This window comes from Cebus imitator, unplaced genomic scaffold (assembly GCF_001604975.1).
Source record: "Cebus imitator isolate Cc_AM_T3 unplaced genomic scaffold, Cebus_imitator-1.0 Scaffold154, whole genome shotgun sequence".
NCBI lineage: Eukaryota > Metazoa > Chordata > Mammalia > Primates > Cebidae > Cebus > Cebus imitator.
In genome coordinates this window covers 1,342,943-1,362,564 of record NW_016107469.1, presented here as the reverse complement: position 1 = coordinate 1,362,564, position 19,622 = coordinate 1,342,943, and the positions used below count along the sequence as shown (strand labels likewise).

General features: G+C 40.5%; 3 protein-coding genes across 5 annotated transcripts in view; 2 read left to right on the top strand and 1 right to left on the bottom strand.

Moving 5' to 3' along the window:
* Positions 1–17,202, top strand: part of CCPG1 (cell cycle progression 1) — an 85,132-nt gene extending 67,930 nt beyond the window's left edge. The window contains exon 12 of one of the 2 annotated variants that reach the window (XM_017543354.2): positions 16,635–17,202. The gene's annotated coding sequence lies outside the window, so the exon portion shown is untranslated. Of the gene's footprint in view, positions 1–8,159; positions 8,581–16,634 lie in introns of those variants that run through there. The other variant, XM_017543356.2, reaches the window with a different exon arrangement.
* Positions 1–18,724, bottom strand: part of PIGB (phosphatidylinositol glycan anchor biosynthesis class B) — a 41,098-nt gene extending 22,374 nt beyond the window's left edge. Inside the window, exons 1-6 of the mRNA XM_017543359.2 lie at positions 18,452–18,724; positions 16,765–16,900; positions 15,789–15,906; positions 10,721–10,825; positions 8,698–8,828; positions 1,809–1,949 (exon numbers count right to left, since the gene is read on the bottom strand). Coding sequence (XP_017398848.1) covers positions 1,809–1,949; positions 8,698–8,828; positions 10,721–10,825; positions 15,789–15,906; positions 16,765–16,900; positions 18,452–18,587 — 767 coding nt within the window. The 5' untranslated portion in view covers positions 18,588–18,724. The remainder of the gene's footprint in view (positions 1–1,808; positions 1,950–8,697; positions 8,829–10,720; positions 10,826–15,788; positions 15,907–16,764; positions 16,901–18,451) is intronic.
* A 103-nt stretch (positions 18,725–18,827) lies between these two features.
* Positions 18,828–19,622, top strand: part of PIGBOS1 (PIGB opposite strand 1) — a 2,578-nt gene continuing 1,783 nt past the window's right edge. Inside the window, exon 1 of one of the 2 annotated variants that reach the window (XM_017543372.2) lies at positions 18,828–18,900. The gene's annotated coding sequence lies outside the window, so the exon portion shown is untranslated. Of the gene's footprint in view, positions 18,994–19,622 lie in introns of both variants that reach the window. The other variant, XM_037743785.1, reaches the window with a different exon arrangement.

Below are 19,622 nucleotides of genomic sequence, written 5' to 3'. Positions count from 1 at the left end.
ATCTTCTTGCTGTTCCTTAAATATGTCCAACATACTTAGTACTTGGCTGGTTCCTTTGCCTGGAATATTCTCTCATCAAGTAACTACATGGTTCGCTCCCTGAACTCCTTTAAGTTTTGGCTCCAGTGTCACCTTATCATGGTGATCTTTCCCAACTACCCTATTTAAAAATAACAGCTCCCCCACTACACCAAGCACTAGCATTCTCTCCTCCTTATCCCACAATTATTTTTCCCTGTATCACCATCACTCGACAGATACATATTTATTCTTATCTTTTGAGTTGTCTCTTTTTCCCTACTAGGATGTAAACTTCATGAAGGCTGGAAGTTTTTTTGGTTAAACTGATGCATCTCCTACATCTGGAACACTGCCTGGCACATAGTAGGATTAAATGCTTCCTGAATGAATGAACATACTTAATGTAATGTTAGTAATACATCTGAGAAATGACAACAAGGTAGCAACTGAGACGCAAGATAATTTACTCGTTTCAGATTGCTACCCAAAAAATACTTGTGACTAATGAATACTAGTACAGTCATGTACTACTTAACAATGGGGATACATTCTGAGAACTGCATTATTAGGCAATTTCATCATTGTGCAAACATCATAGAGTGCATTTACATAAGCTTAGATAGTATAGCTTACACATATCTTGGCTATATGGTATAGCCTACTGCTCCTAGGCAGCACACCTATATAGCATGGTACTATACTGAATATTGTAAGCAACCATAACACAATGCTAAGTATCTGTGTATCTAACTATGGCAAAACAGGCTGTGCACAGTGGCTCACACATGTAATGCCAGCACTTTGGGAGGCCAAGGTGGGCAGATCACCTGAGGTCAGGAGTTCGAGACTAGCTGGGTAACATGGTAAAACCCCATCTCTACTAAAAATACAAAAATAAATTAGCCGGGTGTGATGGCGGGCGCCTGTAATAACAGCTAGGCTAGTTGGGAGGCTGAGGCAGGAGAATCACTTGAACCTGGGAGGGAGGCAGAGGTTGCAGTGAGCTGAGATTGCACCACTGCACTCCAGCCTGGGTGACAGAGCAAAATTCCATCTCAAATAAATGAATATACATAGCTAAACGCAGAAACTAAAGTACAGTAAAATACACTAATATAATCTAATGGGATCTCTGTCATAAGTGCAGTCCAGTGCTATCCAAAATGTCACTATATGGTACATGATTGTATATTAAAAAGATCACGTTCTACGAGTCAGAATGCAGTCATCCCTTCAATAAATAATTATTTGGGATAGTCTACTAGATACTTGGGATATGTCTGATCCTAGGAGCTCATAGTGTAGTTAGAAGACCTGGGTTTCAATACCAGTATAGCAGCTAGCCCAATGGCTTTGGCTAACACATTTTTAATTTCTCCCAGCCTCCTGTTTTCTCTACTACAAAATAAAAACATATATTGCCTAGATTGTAGTATTATGAAAATTATGAGGTAATATGTAAAAACACATTATGAATGATAAAGCCCTATACAAATGTAAAAGAATCAAGTATCCCTAAAATATATTTGAGAAATATTTAGGAAATAAAGCATCAGACAGTTCTAAGTTAGAAATAATTATAAAAGTACTCAGTTAAGCAAATTAAAATAGTTATAGTCAGGATCATAAATATAAGAATATAATACATAAGTTTTGCAATATTCTATTTCCTTGGACTAAGAGTTCTCATTGACATTAGAAGATATAGCTGAAAGATGTAAAATTTTGTTCATAATCTGTGATTTATAGGTTACTAAAATTAAGGGATGGATTGTTACCACACTTACCCTACGGGTAAAAAATGATGTAGAATAAGATCAAGCTTTCTTGGTTCTTGACAGAAATGTCTGAAGAGCAAAGGTGTCCACGGAATGACAGCTGTGGGACGAATTATGAAGGCAAGTGCCACTAGGGATGAGTACTTGACACTATAAGAGGAAAATGTGTGGTAAGACAAGTGGGAAATTAACTTTGAAGTTATCTATCATTTACACTGTGATATGACATCTTCCTTTTGGTATAATGGCTATATGACCTTTTTTTTTTTTTGAGACAGTCTCACTCTGTCACTCAGGCTGGAGTGCAGTGGCTCAATGCAACTTCTGCCTCCTGGGTGCAAGCAATTCTCTTGCCTCAGGATCCTGAGTAGCTGGGATTACAGGTGTATACCACCATGCCTGACTAACTTTTTATATTTTTAGTAGAGACACGGTTTCACCACGTTGGCCAGGCTGGTCTCAAACCCTGACCTCAGGTGATCCGCCTGCCTCGGCCTCCTAAAGTGCTGGGATTACAGATGTCAGTCACCGTGCTCAGCCTAAATAGCTATGTTAACTTTTGCAGGTTACTTATATTTTCTGGGTCCTAGGTTTTCTTATCTGTTAAAAAAGGTAATATCCAAAGCTGTTTTCAGTGCTCATTTTCTAATTCTAGTATTTTCAAGTAAGAAGTTTCAAGTATATGTTTTAATGCCAGTCTTGTGTGCTATAAAAAGTATATACTTTTTACCTCACAACTTTGCCAATTAATTTCTTGATTTTAAAAAAAAGATCAAGTTTCTCATAAGGAGCTATAAGAAAGTCATACAGAGAGCCTTTCTCTAAGAAAAAGCATGGGCATTTAAAGAAACATGATTATTTAGGCAGCGTGGGCTCTGAGTACATAAAATTTTTTTTGAATGTAAGTTAATTTTAGCCAATTGAGATATATATATATATATACACATACAACTGTTAAAGGTCTACTGTATAAATTATATGATCATGGATAAAAATATAGATTTTTACTAGTAAGACTTCTCTCAACTAATGGTTGAAAGAGATGATAATTTAATCATGAGGACTATGGATAGTATATTATTACGTGGAAAAATAGCCCTGTAAAAATTAAAAGACAGCAAAATAAGACAACCTATATTACCATTATATACCTATTAATTAATAAAAATAACTATAAAGAAATCTATAGGCCAAGTATGGTGGCTCACACCTGCAATCCCAGCACTTTGAGAGGCCAAGATGGGTGGATCACCTGAGGTCAGGAGTTCATGATCAGCATGGCCAACATCGTGAAACTTTGTCTCTACTAAAGATGCAAAAAATTAGTCAGGATTTTTGGCGGGTACCTGTAATCCCAGCTACTTGGGAGTCTAAGGCAGGAAAGTTGCTTGAACCTGGGAGGTGGAAGTTGCAGTGAACCAAGCTGATACCATTGCACTCTAGCCTGGGCAACAAGAGTGAAATTCCATCTCAAAAAAGAAAAAAGAAATCTATAATGTTGATGAGGATATAAGTTCAGGGATAACAAATTCAAATGCTTACAGAGACCTGCTAAACTATAAAAATGAGAAATGGGCCAGGTGTGGTGGTTCACACCTGCAATCCTGGCACTTTTGGAGGCCAAGGCGGGTGGATCACAAGGTCAGGAGTTCAAGACCAGCCTGGCCAACATGGTGAAACCCTGTCTCTACTAAAAATACAAAAATTAGCTGGGTATGGTAGTGCATGCCTGTAGTTCCAGCAACTCAGGAGGCTGAGGCAGGAGAATTGCTTGAACCCAGGAGGCAGAGGTTGCATTGAGCCAAGATCACCCCAGGGCACTCCAGCCTGGGTGACAGAGCGAAACTCTGTCTAAATAAATAAATAAGAGATTTGTAGACTAGGTTTGAACCATGGTATTGTCATGAAGTTATCCTAACCCAAAATGCTACTAGAACTTCCAATTTTTCAAGAAAAACCAGAAATCCAGGTTTTGATATATAAGCTTGAAATTTAGGCTGGGTTTGGTGGCTCATGCCTGTAATCCCAACACTTCAGGATACCATGGCAGGAGGATCACTTGATCCCAGGAGTTCAAGACCAGCTGGGCAATTGAAGGAGACCCCATCTCCACACACACACAAAAATTTTTTCTTTCTTTTTTTTTTTTAAACAGAGTCTTGCTCTGTCGCCCAGCCTGGAGTATAGTGGTACAATCTTGGCTCACTGCAACCTCTGCCTCACAGATTCAAGCATTTCTCCTGCCTCAGTCTCCTGAGTAGCTGGGACTATAGGCATGTTCCACCATGCCCAGCTAATTTTTTGTATTTTTAGTACAGTCGGGGTTTTACTGTGTTAGCCAGGACGGTCTTGATCTCCTGATCTTGTGATCACCTGCCTCGGCCTCCCAAAGTGCTGGGATTACAGGTGTCAGCCACAGCTGCTCAGCCAATTTTTTTTTTTTTTTTTTGAGATGGATTTTGCTTTTGTTGCCCAGGCTGGAGTACAATGGCATGATCTGGACTCACTGCAACCCCTGCCTCCTTGGTTCAAGCGATTCTCCTGTCTTAGCCTCCTGAGTAGCAGGGATTACAGGTATGCACCACCATATCTGGATTTTGTATTTTTAGTAGAGACAAGGTTTTACCATGTTGGTGAGGCTGGTCTTGAACTCCTGACCTCAGGTGATCCACCTGTGTTAGCCTCCCAAAGTGCTGGGATTACAGGCATGAGCCATTGCACCCTGCTACATATTTTTTTTTTTTTTTAAATTAGCTGGGCATGGTGGTGCAAGCCTGTGGTTCCATCTACTTGAGAGGCTGGGGCAGGAGGATTGCTTGAGCCCAGGTGGTCGAGGCTGCAGTGAGCTGAGATCATATCACCGCACTCCAGCCTGGGAAACAGAGACTCTTAAAAAAACAAACAACAACAAAACAACAACAACAAAAAAAAAACCTCACTATTTAAAAAATTTAGCCAAGTAGCATTTGACTCATAGACGCTACATACAACTTCTGCTATAGTGAAATTACACAGTGGATTGCCAAGTCTGTATTTCTAGTCTTGACCTTACTCCAGACTTTCAGATGTATATTTCTTACTCCTTCATTTGTCTTTTTTTTTTTTAAGACAAGATCTCATTCTATCACCCAGGCTGGAAGCCAGTGGCACGATCTCGGCTTACTGCAGCTTCCACCTCCTGGGTCCAAGTGATTCTCCCACTTCAGCCTCCTGAGTCGGTGGGACTACTGGCGCATGCCACCATGCCTGCCTAATTTTTGTATTTTTAGTAGAGATGGGGTTTCACCATGTTGGTCTTGAACTCCTGACATCAAGTGATCCGCCTGCCTTGGCCAGTTTTTATATAGCTGTGGCTCACATCTGTAATCCCAGCACGTTGGGATTTCTGCTATTTTTATATAGATCATATACTGGCACTCAGAGCTATGTGACATAAACCCCACAACTTTTCCTCAAACCTCTTCAGTGTACACTATATAAATTAATAGTATTTCGTTTCCTTCTTTTATTTTAATTTTTTCCATGTAATTTTCTCTTTTAACTTTTATTTTAGGTTCAGGGGTATATGTGCAGGTTTGCTATATAGGTAAATTTCATGTCACGGAGGTTTGGTGTACAGATAATTTTGTCAACTGGGTAATAAACATAGTACCCTATAGGTATTTTTTCTGATCCTCTCCCTTCTCCCACCTTCCACCTTCAAGTAGGCCCCCAGTATCTGTTTCTCTCCTAGTATCCATGTGTTCTTGATGTTTAGTTCTCATATGTGAGAACATGTGGTATTTGGTTTTCTGTTCCTGTGTTAGTTTGCATAGGGTAATGGCCTCCAGGTCCACCCATGTTGCCGTTTCTTTGTTTCTTTTTTGTTTTTGAGTCAGGGTCTTGCCTAGGCAGGAGCACAGTGGTGCAAGCACAGATCACTGCAGCCTTGACATTGCAAGCTCCTCGGCCTTCCTGGTAGCCGGGACTATGCACCATGCCTCTTTAACTTTTAAATGTTTTGTAGAGATGGGGTTTCACTATGTTGCCCAGGCTGGTCTTGAACTCCTTGGCTCAAGTAATCCTCCCACCTCAGCCTCACAAAGTGTTGGGATTACAGGTGTGAACTATCACACCTGGCCACATTCAGTTTCCTAGTCTTAAAACTTTGGAGTTACCGTAAACAGCACTTTTCATCCCACTCATCCACTTTTGTTTCCTTCCTACTTCCACTGTCGTCATTTTACATTAAGTTCTGACACTTAGCATCCCGGGACCTTTTCATCACGGTTTTTGTTTTGGGTTTTTTTGCATTGCCCAGAAATACTTTTTGGAATGCAGTGACATCACATGATCATGGCTCACTGCAACCTCCATCTCCCAGGCTCAAATAATCCTTCCTCCTCAGCCTCCCAAGTAGCTGGGACTACAGTCTTTTTATTTTTTGTAGAGATGGGGTCTCACTTTGTTGCCCAGGCTGACGTGAAACCCCTGGGCTCAAGCAGTCCTCCCATCCCTCCCTCCCAAGGTGTTGGGATTACAGGTGTGCGCCAATGCACCAGGCCTAGAAATATTTTTTTTTTTTTTTTTTTTTTGAGACAGAGTGTTGCTCTGTAGCCCAGGCTGGAGTGCAATGGCTCAGTCTTGGCTCACTGCAACCTCTGCCTCCTGGGTTCAAGCAATTCTCCTCCCAAGTAGCTGGGACTACAGGCATGTGCCACAACGCCCAGCTAATTTTTGTATTTTTAGTAGACACGGGGTTTCACTATGTTGGCCAGGCTGGTCTTGAACTCCTGACCTTGTGATCCTCCCGTCTCGGCCTCCCAAGTGCTGGGATTGCAGGCGTGAGCCACCGCACCCAGCAGAAAAATTCCTTTATTTAACAACAACATCATTGTCATCAATACTTACTGAACACTTATTTTGTAATAGGCCCTATGTTTTACACTTCACATAGATTCTCATTTAATCATCATGAAAACGGTTTTGTTCTCATTTTATAGAAATCAGTGCTTATATGTTCTCATATCATTCTTAAAGGAATCTTTCATTTATAATACTTGCATTTTTTTTGAGATGGAGTCTCGCTCCTTTGCCCAGGTTGGAGTGCAGTGGCGTTATCTTAGCTCACTGCAACCTCCGTCTCCCTGGTTCAAGCAATTCTACTGCCTCAGCCTCCCTAGTAGCTGGGATTACAGGCACGTGTCACCATGACTAGCTAATTTTTGTATTTTTAGTAGGAATGGGGTTTCACCATGTGAGCCAGGCTGGTCTCGAACTCCTGGCCTCAAGTAATCCACCCGCCTCTGCCTCCCAAAATGCTGGGATCACAGGCGTGAGCCACAGTGTCTGCCCAATACTTGCAATTTTAAAAAGAGGATGCAAAAGGTCATTTTATTGTCAGGTCTAGAATAGTACCTGTCATGCTTATACAAGGAAAAATGCTTATATAGCACTCCTTTTATACCACGTGACCCTTGGGCTTCCTGACTGAATTAGGGGAGGGCATCTGGGCCCAAGTAGCCAATCTAAGGCTGGCCAGTGTGAAATAAAATTATGGCCAGATAGAGACAGTGACATTTAATGGACCTAATTAGATTGTCTCAAACTGAATGCGAGATAGAGAAATGTGGTAATTGCTAGCAAAATGAGAAGCGGACAGAATCTGGCTAAGCCCCTAAATAATGAAAGACTAAAGCAGGACTCACAGGCTATTTGGGATATAAAGGCACAACAAAACAGCTCATTCCCCAAAACTGCCTTGGATGCTGCATAACCTTTATTAATCTGCGTGGCTGAGATATTCTACAGTTTTCTTCCAGTCCTGGCCACAAGGCTTGAGATGCCCATTTTCCCTTTTAGCCTTATAAGAAAGTCTGCATCATATATGTAACTTGAGTGAATGCTTTTTTCTTGTAGTCAAGAGTCTAAGGCAGAAATGATCTTATTTTATTTGATCCTCCCAATGACCTTTTTGTGTAGGAAAAATGGATACTAGAATTTTAACTAGATCTCAAATTCTGGCTTTTTTTCCTTTTAGTATATCCTAAATATTGCTATTACAAAAGAAGTTTTTCCAAATCAGATTTGATTATGTCATGCCACTCAAACGTCTCAAATGGTTCCCTGTTACCTACAGAATAAAATCCAAACTCAAAGTCTCCGTTCCTGCCTCATCCCTTATTCTTCTCTTCTTCCATGCATCCTACCACACTCTATAACTACTTTGCACAGTCTGCCCTGAATATACTGTAACTATAACTGTAAATGAAGCCCATTTACAGTTCTGTGCCTTCACTCATGTTCCCATTGCATGGTATTTGTTTCCCCAGTTTAAAGAAAGCCAAATCAAGTCCAACTTTTTCCTATTTGTCCTTCCAGATGGCTTCTTCTCCAGCACTGTACATTCGGGAAAGCTGACCCGAATGGACAACATCCATGGCTATCTTGCTTTCTGGCTTCTGACTAGTTTGGGCTACTTGAGAGGCAGAAGAGTTGGGTCAGGATTATTTACTCCCCTGGCTGTCTCTCATTATTGCTAAAGGATGGCTGTGCCTGTCCCCTGTTGAGGCTCTCTCTTATAATTATAGCTCTTTATAGATTCCAGTAACCATTTCTTCTTGCTCCTTGAAGCCTAGAGGTAATACAGACTTCCTACTATAACTAGTCTGGGAGTACTATGGTGTTTCCTTATTGGCTTTCCTAAATATTGTCTACACCTTTGTAAATATTCCTTTTGTTAAACTCTCCTTAATTATCTGGTTTGAGTATTATCTGTTTTCTGCTATATCAACTGAAATTTTGTGGTTCTCAACACTCATGAAAATTAGGGGGTCTACTAGACATTACAATATGTTGATATTTAAGATTTTTCAAAAGTAGAGTTTTGTACATAATTATTAACAGTAATTTTTCTTACCTGTTCATAGACTTTGAGCCTTCCAAAGGATAGTAGAAAAGAGCAATTATAGTGAGACCAGTTTCCATGGTGTTTGTAAGGGTTCTGGTACAGCAATACCATGTGAACCAGGAGCACAACTGGCAAAAAAACTAAGAGCAAGTATAGAGCAAACATGTATGAAGTAGGAAATGGAAAATCTTAGTACATACTATGTTCCAAATAGCAAGTAAGTCTAAATACTGTGAAAAGGACATCAAAAGGTAGATGATGTTAAAGTAAGTAGGCATGCCCAAACGTTATTTTTAGAAAGTTATATCAAACACAGGTTTATGAAAATAGCAGATCTATATTTGTTCATGTTAAGAAATTTATACTTTCAGGTGCATTTTTATGGCACTGCATTTGATTTAAAATCCCATTTTTCATTAATGAACACATAAAACAGATTCTTTGATGGTAGAGTTTACAGAGGATTGAAATTCATACCTAGATTCTTCCAATCAATATTTCTCAAACTGTCTTATAGTACTGACACAAATTTTATGACTTTTTTATTGACCTTGTTTGGAATATTGTCCTTGTTTGAAATGTTTCCCTGTTTTGGAATGATGATGAAAAATTAAGATAAAACAGGAAAGAGGAAAAAAAAAAGTCAGGAGACATTATTAAATTTTAATTTGGAAATTGACTAAATTAATGCATCAGTTTTTGGAAGAACATGCACACAGAGCACATTAAGTCTGCAAAATAAATGTGCTAAAAGAAACTTGTTAGTTGAGGCAGTTGTTAAGTATGTGGCACAAGCTTCCCATCTCTCCAAATACAGCCTTTAAAAAATGTTCCCAATTTTCATGAAAGTAAAGGTTTTTCCTAAACTAGAAGAACCTAGTGCTGTAACTCTGGAGGAAGCACTTCAAAGCCATCATGACTTTTGCCTACCATTTTATGTTGAGCTTTCAGCAATGTACATAGAATATAAGTAGAAAATAACGAGGCTAGGCCGGGCGCGGTGGCTCAAGCCTATAATCCCAGCACTTTGGGAGGCCGAGGCGGGTGGATCACGAGGTCAAGAGATCGAGACCATCCTGGTCAACATGGTGAAACCCCGTCTCTACTAAAAATACAAATAATTAGCTGGGCATGGTGGTGCGTGCCTGTAATCCCAGCTACCCAGGAGGCTGAGGCAGGAGAATTGCCTGAACCCAGGAGGCGGAGGTTGCGGTGGGCCGAGATCGTGCCATTGCACTCCAGCCTGGGTAACATGAGTGAAACTCCGTCTCAAAAAAAAAGAAAATAACAAGGCTAAGACCTTCAAGCAGGCTCATATAAGCTTATTAACTTTACAAAGAGCCAAATGAATTAACAATAGTACTACAGGATCCAATCCCTCATTAGGATATTGTGTAAATGGGAAAAATTCATTCATTCAAGATTTGAGTGGGAGATGTCAGGAATCTGTCATCTCACCTTGAAATAAGTCAAATGACAAAAGATAGTTTTCTGTACCATACTCTCTCCCTCACAAGTCCAGTAATTGTACCAACCTAATACTGTTGTGGCAAAAACCACAATTACTTTTGCACTAACCTAATACTTCGGACATCCCATTCAGAACTGAAAGAGTTTCAATGCAAAGAGATTTCTCAGGCTGCACCTCACATATAGGCTTGCTAGAGGAACAGAACAAGGGTTGTAAGTAGCTAAGGTGCTGTGTGAAGTAGTTGGTAATCTGGAACTATCTCTACTCCATGCTATGGAAAGAGAGGCATTTTGAAGAGTAAAGAGGTTTCCAAAGGCTGTTTCCCAGGTTTAGACGCTCATAGGGTTTGAGGGTATCAGTGGCTGCCAGTGTCCAGGGCTTAATCAGGAGGAAAGATACGGCAGGTGCCACTGCATGTTACTGTTCTTAATTATGGAAGTACCTCTGTAAAGCTGCATGAATTATCTTCTAAAGTTGTTTTGGCAATCAGTGTTTCCATGTGCTTCATACCCATAGGAATGAAGTAACTGGCATACGGCTTCTCAAGTGTTTAGAACTTACCACCCATCTTGCCACTTCCTGATTTTCTAGTTGCTTCATTAATGAGTAAAGTCTCACGTCTGCTACAGCAGACAGAAGTGCTTGGGCAAGTCTAGGAATCCAAATCTTCATCAGTTAAAAAGAAGAAGAGGATGTTAAAAACATCTGTTAGTTCACACTGAATTATGGTAAAAATCAACAATCTGATCCAACTATCTACAGAGAGCATTCTTAGTACAAAAATAGACACTATATTTTCTTTCTGCAAAACTACATACCTTTTTCTACAAAAATTATAATTTCTCATTAAAATAATCAATATAAGTTTTACCAGTCTCATACTCTCTGCATCTGTGTGTGTGCGTATATATATATACATATAATATACATATATATAGTATATACACACCATATCATATATCAAATATACACACATATATATTATATATAAATATATATTTTTATTATATTGATTGATTGACAGGGTGTCACTCTGTTGTCCAGGCTGCAGTCTTGAATCCAGGGGTGAAGCAATCTTCCTGCCTCAGTCTACTGAGTAGCTAGGACTTCAGGCATGCACTGCCACACTCAGCTAATCTCGCCTCAAGTGATACTCCCACCTTAGTCTCCAAAAGTGTTGGGATTACAGGTGTGAGCCATTGTGCCTGGCCCTAATTTTAATGTAAATATTAATAGTTAGCCAATCATTTCATTGTGTTAAGTTTCTATTTTAAAAGTATATTATATTCATTAGCAACAACAGGTTTTTAAAAAATCAAACGTTTGCAGCACTGTGTACATGGTATCATGCTAAGCACTTTATATGTATTAACTCATTCAGTCCTAACAGTCTTCTGAGTCAGGGACTGTTTTATAGAAGAGGAAACTGAGGAACAGAGAGGTTAAGTAATTTTCACAAGGTTGCACAGCTAGTTAGTATGAAAGGCAAGATTATAAACCCACGTTTGCCTGACACTAAAGCCTGGCTTTTAATTCCTAAGTTACACTCCTTCTCTATCCTGCAATACAGATAATAACAAATTACTTTTTTTTTTTTAGGTGGAGTCTTTCTCTGTTGCCCAGGCTGGAGTGCAGTGGTGTGATCTCAGCTTACTGCAACTTCCACCTCCAGGGTTCAAGCAATTCTCCTGCCTCAGCCTCCCAAGTAGCTGGGATTACAGGCACATGCCACTACACCTGGCTAATTTTTTGTATTTTAGTTGAGACGGGGTTTCACCGTATTGCTGAGGTTGGTCTCGAACTCCTGAGCTCAGGCAATCCGCCCACCTCAGCCTCTCAAAGTGCTAGGATTACAGGCGTGAGCCACCGTGCCGGCTATAACACATTACTTTTTTAAAAAGCACAAATATTCTGCAATTATAGGAACATGGTATTCAGATGACATTGAAGAGTAAATTTAAGAGTAAAATTGAAATAAAGATTAAATGTTTTACAAGTAAATTGTAGTTAGAAATGTTAATGCTATGCACTAGCATCTCTCAGTTGAAAAAATGTCATAGTTAACACTAACAAAATAACGCTTGCTGGTAGAACACAGTTTAATCTTGGTGTGTTCAAAAGATGTGTTTCAAAAATTTGTACATGAATTTGTACTTTTTTTTTTTTGAGACAGAGTCTCTGTCACCCAGGCAGGAGTGCAGTGGCATGATCTTGGCTCACGGCAATCTCTACCTCCTGAGTTCAAGAGATTCTTCTGCCTTAGCCTCCCGAGTAGCTGGGATTACAGGCGCCCACCACCACGTCTGGCTAAGTTTTGTATTTTTAGTAGGGATGGAGTTTCACCATGTTGGCTAGCTAGTCTTGAACTGCTGACCTCAGGTGATCCACCTGCCTCGGCCTCCCAAAGTGCTGGGATTCTCGTGCCGGCCATGAATTCATATTTTTGTTGAATCAAACTTCATTAATTCCACAATATAGGAGCTGCTTTACTTTTCGTTGTCAATGGCTTTTAGCACTTTAGTTTTATATTTTTTTGTCCATGATGTGTAAATAAATGCTTAAATTGGAAAGTTAAAGCTACATGGTAGTAAATGCCACATAAAGTGTGCCCTGTAAAATACAGGAAAAGGCACCCATGTACATACCTTCTGTTTACTCTGCATAGGGAGCTATAAGCTTCATCCTCACTTCCCAGGCCCCCTGAAAGCAGTTCATATGAAAAGTCAATTTGGCTACAAACTTAATATGAGCCAACAGTGTGAGGTAGCTATTAAAAAGCTAAAAGAATCCCTGTGCTCTGAGAAATGTAAGTTAATGGACCCACCATATTCTGAACTAGTTACTCTCCCTTCAATATTGTGCCAGTTTGGAGATCCACATTTTAAGATGGATATTAATGAATTACAAAGTGTCTAGAGGATACTATCTCTGTTTATGAGGTTAAGAGCTAGAGATGTTTACCCGAATAAAGAGAAGTTTTTCAAGGGTGGTCAAGTAGAAATCTTGAATTTAAAAGAAAGTAGACTTTAGCATAAAAATAAGTGGAGTTCTGAACTGCCAGTCATTAGCAGTCTTTCCAGATTTTTGATACCATAATTTTCCAGGTTACAGTAAAGACATACTAAAGATTAAAGCACTGGAGTGAGGTAAAGAGAAGGAATATCCCAGGTGTAACTTGAGCACCAGGCCTGTGTTGGCAGCTCCCCATTCCACACTTCTGTTCTTCAAGATCCTGAGTCCTCCCCTAAGCTACAGGAGCCAGATACTTTTTTGCTGTCTTGTGACTATTCAAAGAGACCTTACTGTTGGCCAGGCTTGGTGGCTCACGCCTTTAATCCCAACACTTTGGGAGGCGGAGGCAAGTGGACATTTGAGTCCAGCCTGGCCATGATGAAACCCAGTCTCTACTAAAAAATACAAAAATTAGCCACGTGTGGTGGCAGGCACCTGTAATCCCAGCTACTCAGGAAGCTGAGACAGGAGAATCACTTGAACCCGGGAGGTGGCAGTTACAGTGAGCCAAGATCATGCCATTGCACTCCAGCCTGGGCAACAGAATGGGACTGTCTCAAAAACAAAAACAAAAACAAAAACAACAAACCTTACTGTAGTTCCTCATTCAGGTTTCCCCTCCTCTCCTCTTTACTTTCACATGTTCTAAGCCATCACAGACCCATAGACATATAATATGTGCCACATGTATAATGTGAAATTCTATAGCAGGCAAATGAAAAAGTAAAAACAGAAAAGAAAACCCAAAACAGGTAAAATTAATTTCATCTTTTCTGACCCAGTGTATCTAAGGCATTATCATTTGAACATTTAATCAATAAAAAAAATTATAAAAATATTATTTTTTTTTGTACTAGGCCCTTGACATTCAGTTTTTATTTTAAACTTCCAGCACTTCTCAAATTGGACTAGCCACATCTGAAGTCTTCAACAGCCACATGTAGCTAGTGGCTACCATAGCGGACTGTGCAGCTCTAAGCCATCTCTCCTTTTTAAAAGTTTTTTTGTAGAAACAGAGTTTTGCTATGTTGCCCAGGCTGGCCTCAAACTCCTGGCCTCAAGCAATCCTCCCACCTTAGCCTCCCAAAATGTTGAGATTATAAGTGTGAGCCACCATGCGCAGGTGTGCACACATCTTATCCAGTTTGTAGAGGAGCTATCTGGGAACAGCACTAGGCTGTGAGTAAGTAGACCTAGGATTTAGTTCTAGTTCTGCTTTTAACATGCTGTGACCTTGATCTATTTACTTCACTTCTCTGACTTCTAGCTTCAAAATTAGATATATAATTTACTCAAAATAATCAATATGAGAGTATGAATGACTGATCATATCCTAATAAATCTCTACATAGTCAAGTTTTAGATATGACAATGGGTTCCTTTTAGGGGGGGTTGGAGTGGGTCAGGGGGAGTTTCCTTTAAATCACACATTGACCTGTGGGTCAGCTACAGATTGAGGGCAGTGAGGAGTAGGAAATTTTTCTGTCCTGAAGACCTCTTCATTCGTAATCTGACCTACTTCTTGGGATATAAAATGTCATTGAGATTATGTATACTTTCTTGTGATTCCAGACTTTATGTATACCTTACATAATCTATAAGCTAGTAGATAACTGTAAGGGGAGAAAAGTCAGGTCGCAGCTCCTAAATTCTACCTGTGTTAATGGAAGATACTCTGCTACTGCTCTGAATTCTCCTTCCCCTTCATCTTCACATTTGAAGCATCACTTTCAGTGGTTTAACCCTAATTTCTCAATAATGGGGAAGCAAATACTGTAAAGGGGAGAGTACAACCCTACCTTAAATACCCCAGAACCTGTGTCTTTCTAAGTTACACAAAACACCTCAGGATTTGGACTCCCTTTGGAATGCTGCACCATTAACCCCCACTGTCAGAAATCAGGGAGAGTCCAAACTCTGAGTCTCATCTGAAGATAGCTTAAAGCATCTTGGGAGTGAAGCTAGAGAAACTTTTGCACCATTAGTCCTACCCTTGTAGCATCTCCTGGCAATTGACCCTAGCAATTAATGACCTAGGAATTACTTACTGTTGATGCCTAGTTACTACATAGCACAATGATTATGTGTATCATTATATTTTTGTCAAATTAAATTTTTAAAAGTTTTAATTTCAACCCTAAATCTTGAGTGGGTTTACATGTATTTAGTCCTCATAAACTCATATAACATGGTCTTCAACCTACAAGTTAAAAAACACAAAATACAACACTGCTCTCAAGTGATACTTTTAAGAAAGAAGTATACAGTACTTCTAATGTCCAAATAATACATAATATAGTCATTTTGAAGATCTGCACATCTGAGTGGGAGTTACACATAAAAAAAAAGAAAAGAAAATCTGCACATCCTAACAGAATTCCTCACAGCAGGACATTTTCATGCTGTCTTATATTTTAGCACATACGAAAGAGTTACACATCACAGTGTGTCTTTAGTATGGTGGGCTTCCCAGATATGGCTGGACTTGACTAACGGTAGTCTTTTAAAAACAAATTCCACGGTACCATTATCATTTAGTTAATATACATTAAGCTTTGAAAACAGTGCAATAAATCTACTTTTAGTAAGTAGTTTGGTTACTTTGATTTAAACTTACCAGCAACTGAACAGTATCTTTCCCCAAAAGATGAAGAATCTTGTAAATGCTTGCAAAGATTAAGGGGAAAGTGTAACCCCTCAATCTCTCTGTCCATTCCCAAGTCAAATAACCATAATTAGTAACATTAAGGATTAAATGGAAAATAAAATTGAAACCTATTTCCTTTTTTTTTTTAAGATGGGGTCTCACTCTTGCCCAGTCCGGTCTCAAACTCGGGCTCAAGTGGTCCTCCTGCCTCTACAGGTGCACACCACTTCACTTGGCAAAATATATTTTCATTTCCACTTATAAAACAATATTTTATTTTTTGGCAAAGTCTTAAAACAGTATTTTATACTGGATATTTGCATTAAAAATACAACTGGCCAACTAAACTCTTAACTTCTTCAAGGCAGTAATGTGTTCTTTACTTTCTCTGTATCCTCCAAGTGCTAAGCACTATAGGAATGTATACTAACGACTGTGTCAAGTATATTAACATAGAAGAAAGACAGGAGAAATATTAGTATAAAATAATAGCATACTTTGATGAGTTAAGATTATTTGGGGAAAATATGGAAAACTGAAAACATGGACAGTAGTCCCCCCTTATCTGTGGTTTCACTTTCCATGGTTTCAGTTGCCCATAGTCAATTCAACCACTGTCTGAAAATATGAGGATATTTTGAGAGAGAGACAGAGACCATGTTCACATAACTTTTATTATAGTATTGTGTTATACTTGTTTTATTTTAATACTGTTGTTAATCTGTTGTATCTAATTTATATAAACTTTATTGTAAGTATGTGTATATATTTTATATATATAAAAACAACATGTATAGAGTTTGGTACTGTCTACAGTATCAGGCATCCATTAGGGATCTTGGAAACTATCTCCTGAAGATGAGGGAGCAGGGGGGACTACTCTAAAAGAAACTGAACACAATTGCTAAGATGAATATTCACCTGGAAGAGAAACCACAAAGGATATTTGAAAACCATGTGATGTGCAACTTCAAGAGACTGCCAGTATTCATCTGGAACAAAACTTGTCTGCACTAAAAAGCAGTTTAATATTCGTAAAGCTATGGTAAACAAGAGCAGATAAATATTTTCTCCAAGAAGATCTGAAAAACAGAACAAAATAGGTAATTGTGGCACAAAAGTCAGGCAGTTTCACTTGCGGAGCTTAAAATCTGCGGCTCTGATTGCCTCTTGCTGAAGCTCTGCCAAGGGACAGTAGTGCACTCTGGCCCTCCTCACCATTCTCAAAGCCAACCTGGGGAAGGTTATACAAGGACCACAGCCTCAACACTGGGCCACTGCCACTCTTTTAGCTTAACCCACTTTTCTTGCAACTTATTGTATAAACATAGTATTGAAATAAATACTAAAAAAAAAAAAAAAAAAAAAAAAAAAAAAAAAAAGACTGGGTTAACTAAGGCCTTAGGCTAATTAATTAGGTCATACTAAGCGTGTACCTAATGAAATAAACCAGCTAATAAATTATTAATTTGAGAAGCAACCCTTTGTATATGTGCAATATAAAATGGTCCTCTGTACATTTTAAAATATATTGATGCTTACTATTATATATGCCAGGCACTGTGTTAATTCCTTTGCATGCATCTCACTTAATCCTCAAAACAATATTACGAGGTAGGTATTACTAGCCCCATTTTACAGACGAGCAAATTGAGGCTCAGAAATTAAACGGCCTTGTTGTCCAAATAAAGCTGTAAATTACTCATCGGATTCAAACCTGGATCTGTGGGCTGTCTCCAACGTCTTGCTCTAAACCACAAACGGACAGCCTGCCTGTCAGCCAAATACAAAGTATTTTTTAAAAATCTGAATTTAGTTGCTAACATTTAAAAATCAGAATTTATATTAAAATCTGTATTTCCAGCATTTCAAAACTCGTTAAGATCTGGCGACACAGAGCCCAACTGGCAGCTGGCTGGTAGTGAAATACAAGGTGCTTCTTTTATTTATTTATTTATTTATTTATTTAATTTATTTTTTTTTACTTTTTTTTTTGAGACGGAGTTTTGCTCTTGTTACCCAGGCTGGAGTGCAATGGGGCGATCTCGGCTCACCGCAACCTCCGCCTCCTGGGTTCAGGCAATTCTCCTGCCTCAGCCTCCTGAGTAGCTGGGATTACAGGCACGCGCCACCATGCCCAGCTAATTTTTTGTAGTTTTAGTAGAGACGGGGTTTCACCATGTTGACCAAGATGGTCTCGATCTCTTGACCTCGTGATACACCCGCCTCGGCCTCCCAAAGTGCTGGGATTACAGGCTTGAGCCAACGCGCCCGGCCTTATTTTTTTTTTTTTTTTGAGACGGAGTTTCGCTCTTGTTACCCAGGCTGTAGTGCAATGGCGCGATCTCGGCTCACCGCAACCTCCGCCTCCTGGGTTCAAGCAATTCTGCTGTCTCAGCCTCCCGAGTAGCTGGGACTACAGGCACGCGCCACCATGCCCAGCTAATTTTTTGTAGTTTTAGTAGAGACGGGGTTTCACCATGTTGACCAAGATGGTCTCGATCTCTTGACCTCGTGATCCACCCGCCTCGGCCTACCAAAGTGCTGGGATTACAGGCTTGAGCCACCGCACCCGGCCAAGGTGCTTCTTTTAGATGGGGCAGAAGCTCTCCAGGCAGCGCCCCCTCACTCACCCCCGGGGCGCCTGGCGCTCTTCTCCTGGGTGCTGAAGTACAAGGTAGACTTCCTCTTTCGCAGCTTTATCTTCTCGTGGGAGCGGTTCCGGAGACCACGCAAAGTGAGGCTGCTATCGCCCCGCTCCTGGTCCATTCCGCACTTGCTTAGAGGCCTGCTGATCCCCGGCCACGATCTTCCTGAGGCGGAAGAAAGCTGCAGTAGCGCGCTGCTCGTCCATGCATTAAGTTTGGCCTTTGCGAGCCGCCGTCGCTCACAAGCGCGGAAGTAACCGGGAAAGGGCAACTCTCTCGCTCCAACCCCTGGCGGGGGCGGGTCTGCGCTGCTTCGCGTTGCGGAGAGCCAGTCGGAGCTTTCCTTTCGGCATTTCCAAGCCGAGGGATTGCTGCTCGCCTTTGGTTTGGCGGTCTTTGTTCTCCGGGGTCGGGAGACTGCCGGAACGAGCCCGGTCTCATCTCTGGGCGGGGAGCGGGCGGCAGCAAGTTACCGACAGAGAGCAGGTGAAGAACAGTCGGAGGTGACCGAGTGGGTATTAAAAACGGTAATGATAATTAGAAACCTCAGTGTTGGTGTAACATGTCAGCTTCGGCGCTCTCGCAAAAAATGCCTGTTGAACGAAGCAGGCAGGGTAGGGATGATTTAGCCTGTTGTACAGATGTAGAAACAGGCCCAGTGGTTCCTATGTTTTTTTGTTTTTAAATACCTAGCAGCAAGGTTGGCGAAGTTGTGATCTAGTCAACCACAGGGCCCAGGAGGAAGCAGGTCTTTCTTTCCCAGATTAGTTTAAGTTACATTCCAGGAATACCAGAGCAAGCTAATTTCTAGTAGTGGTTCTGCCACTAATGATTTTTATTACCTCAGGGGCTGGTTTAGGAGGCTATGAAGTATTGTTGTAAAGAAAACAGGTACGGCCGGCGTGGTGTAATCCCAGCACTTTGGGAGGTCCAGGGTGGCGGATCACGAGGTCAGGAGTTCGAGAGCAGCCTGACCAACATAGTGAAACTCATCTCTACTAAAAATACAAAAATTAGCCGGACATGGTGGCGCTCGCCTTTAGTCGCAGCTACTCAGGAGGCTGGGGAAGGAGAATCACTTGACCTGGGAGGCGGAGGTTGCAGTGAGCCGATTTGCGCCACTAGACTCCAGCCTGGGCGACAGAGCGACATTCCG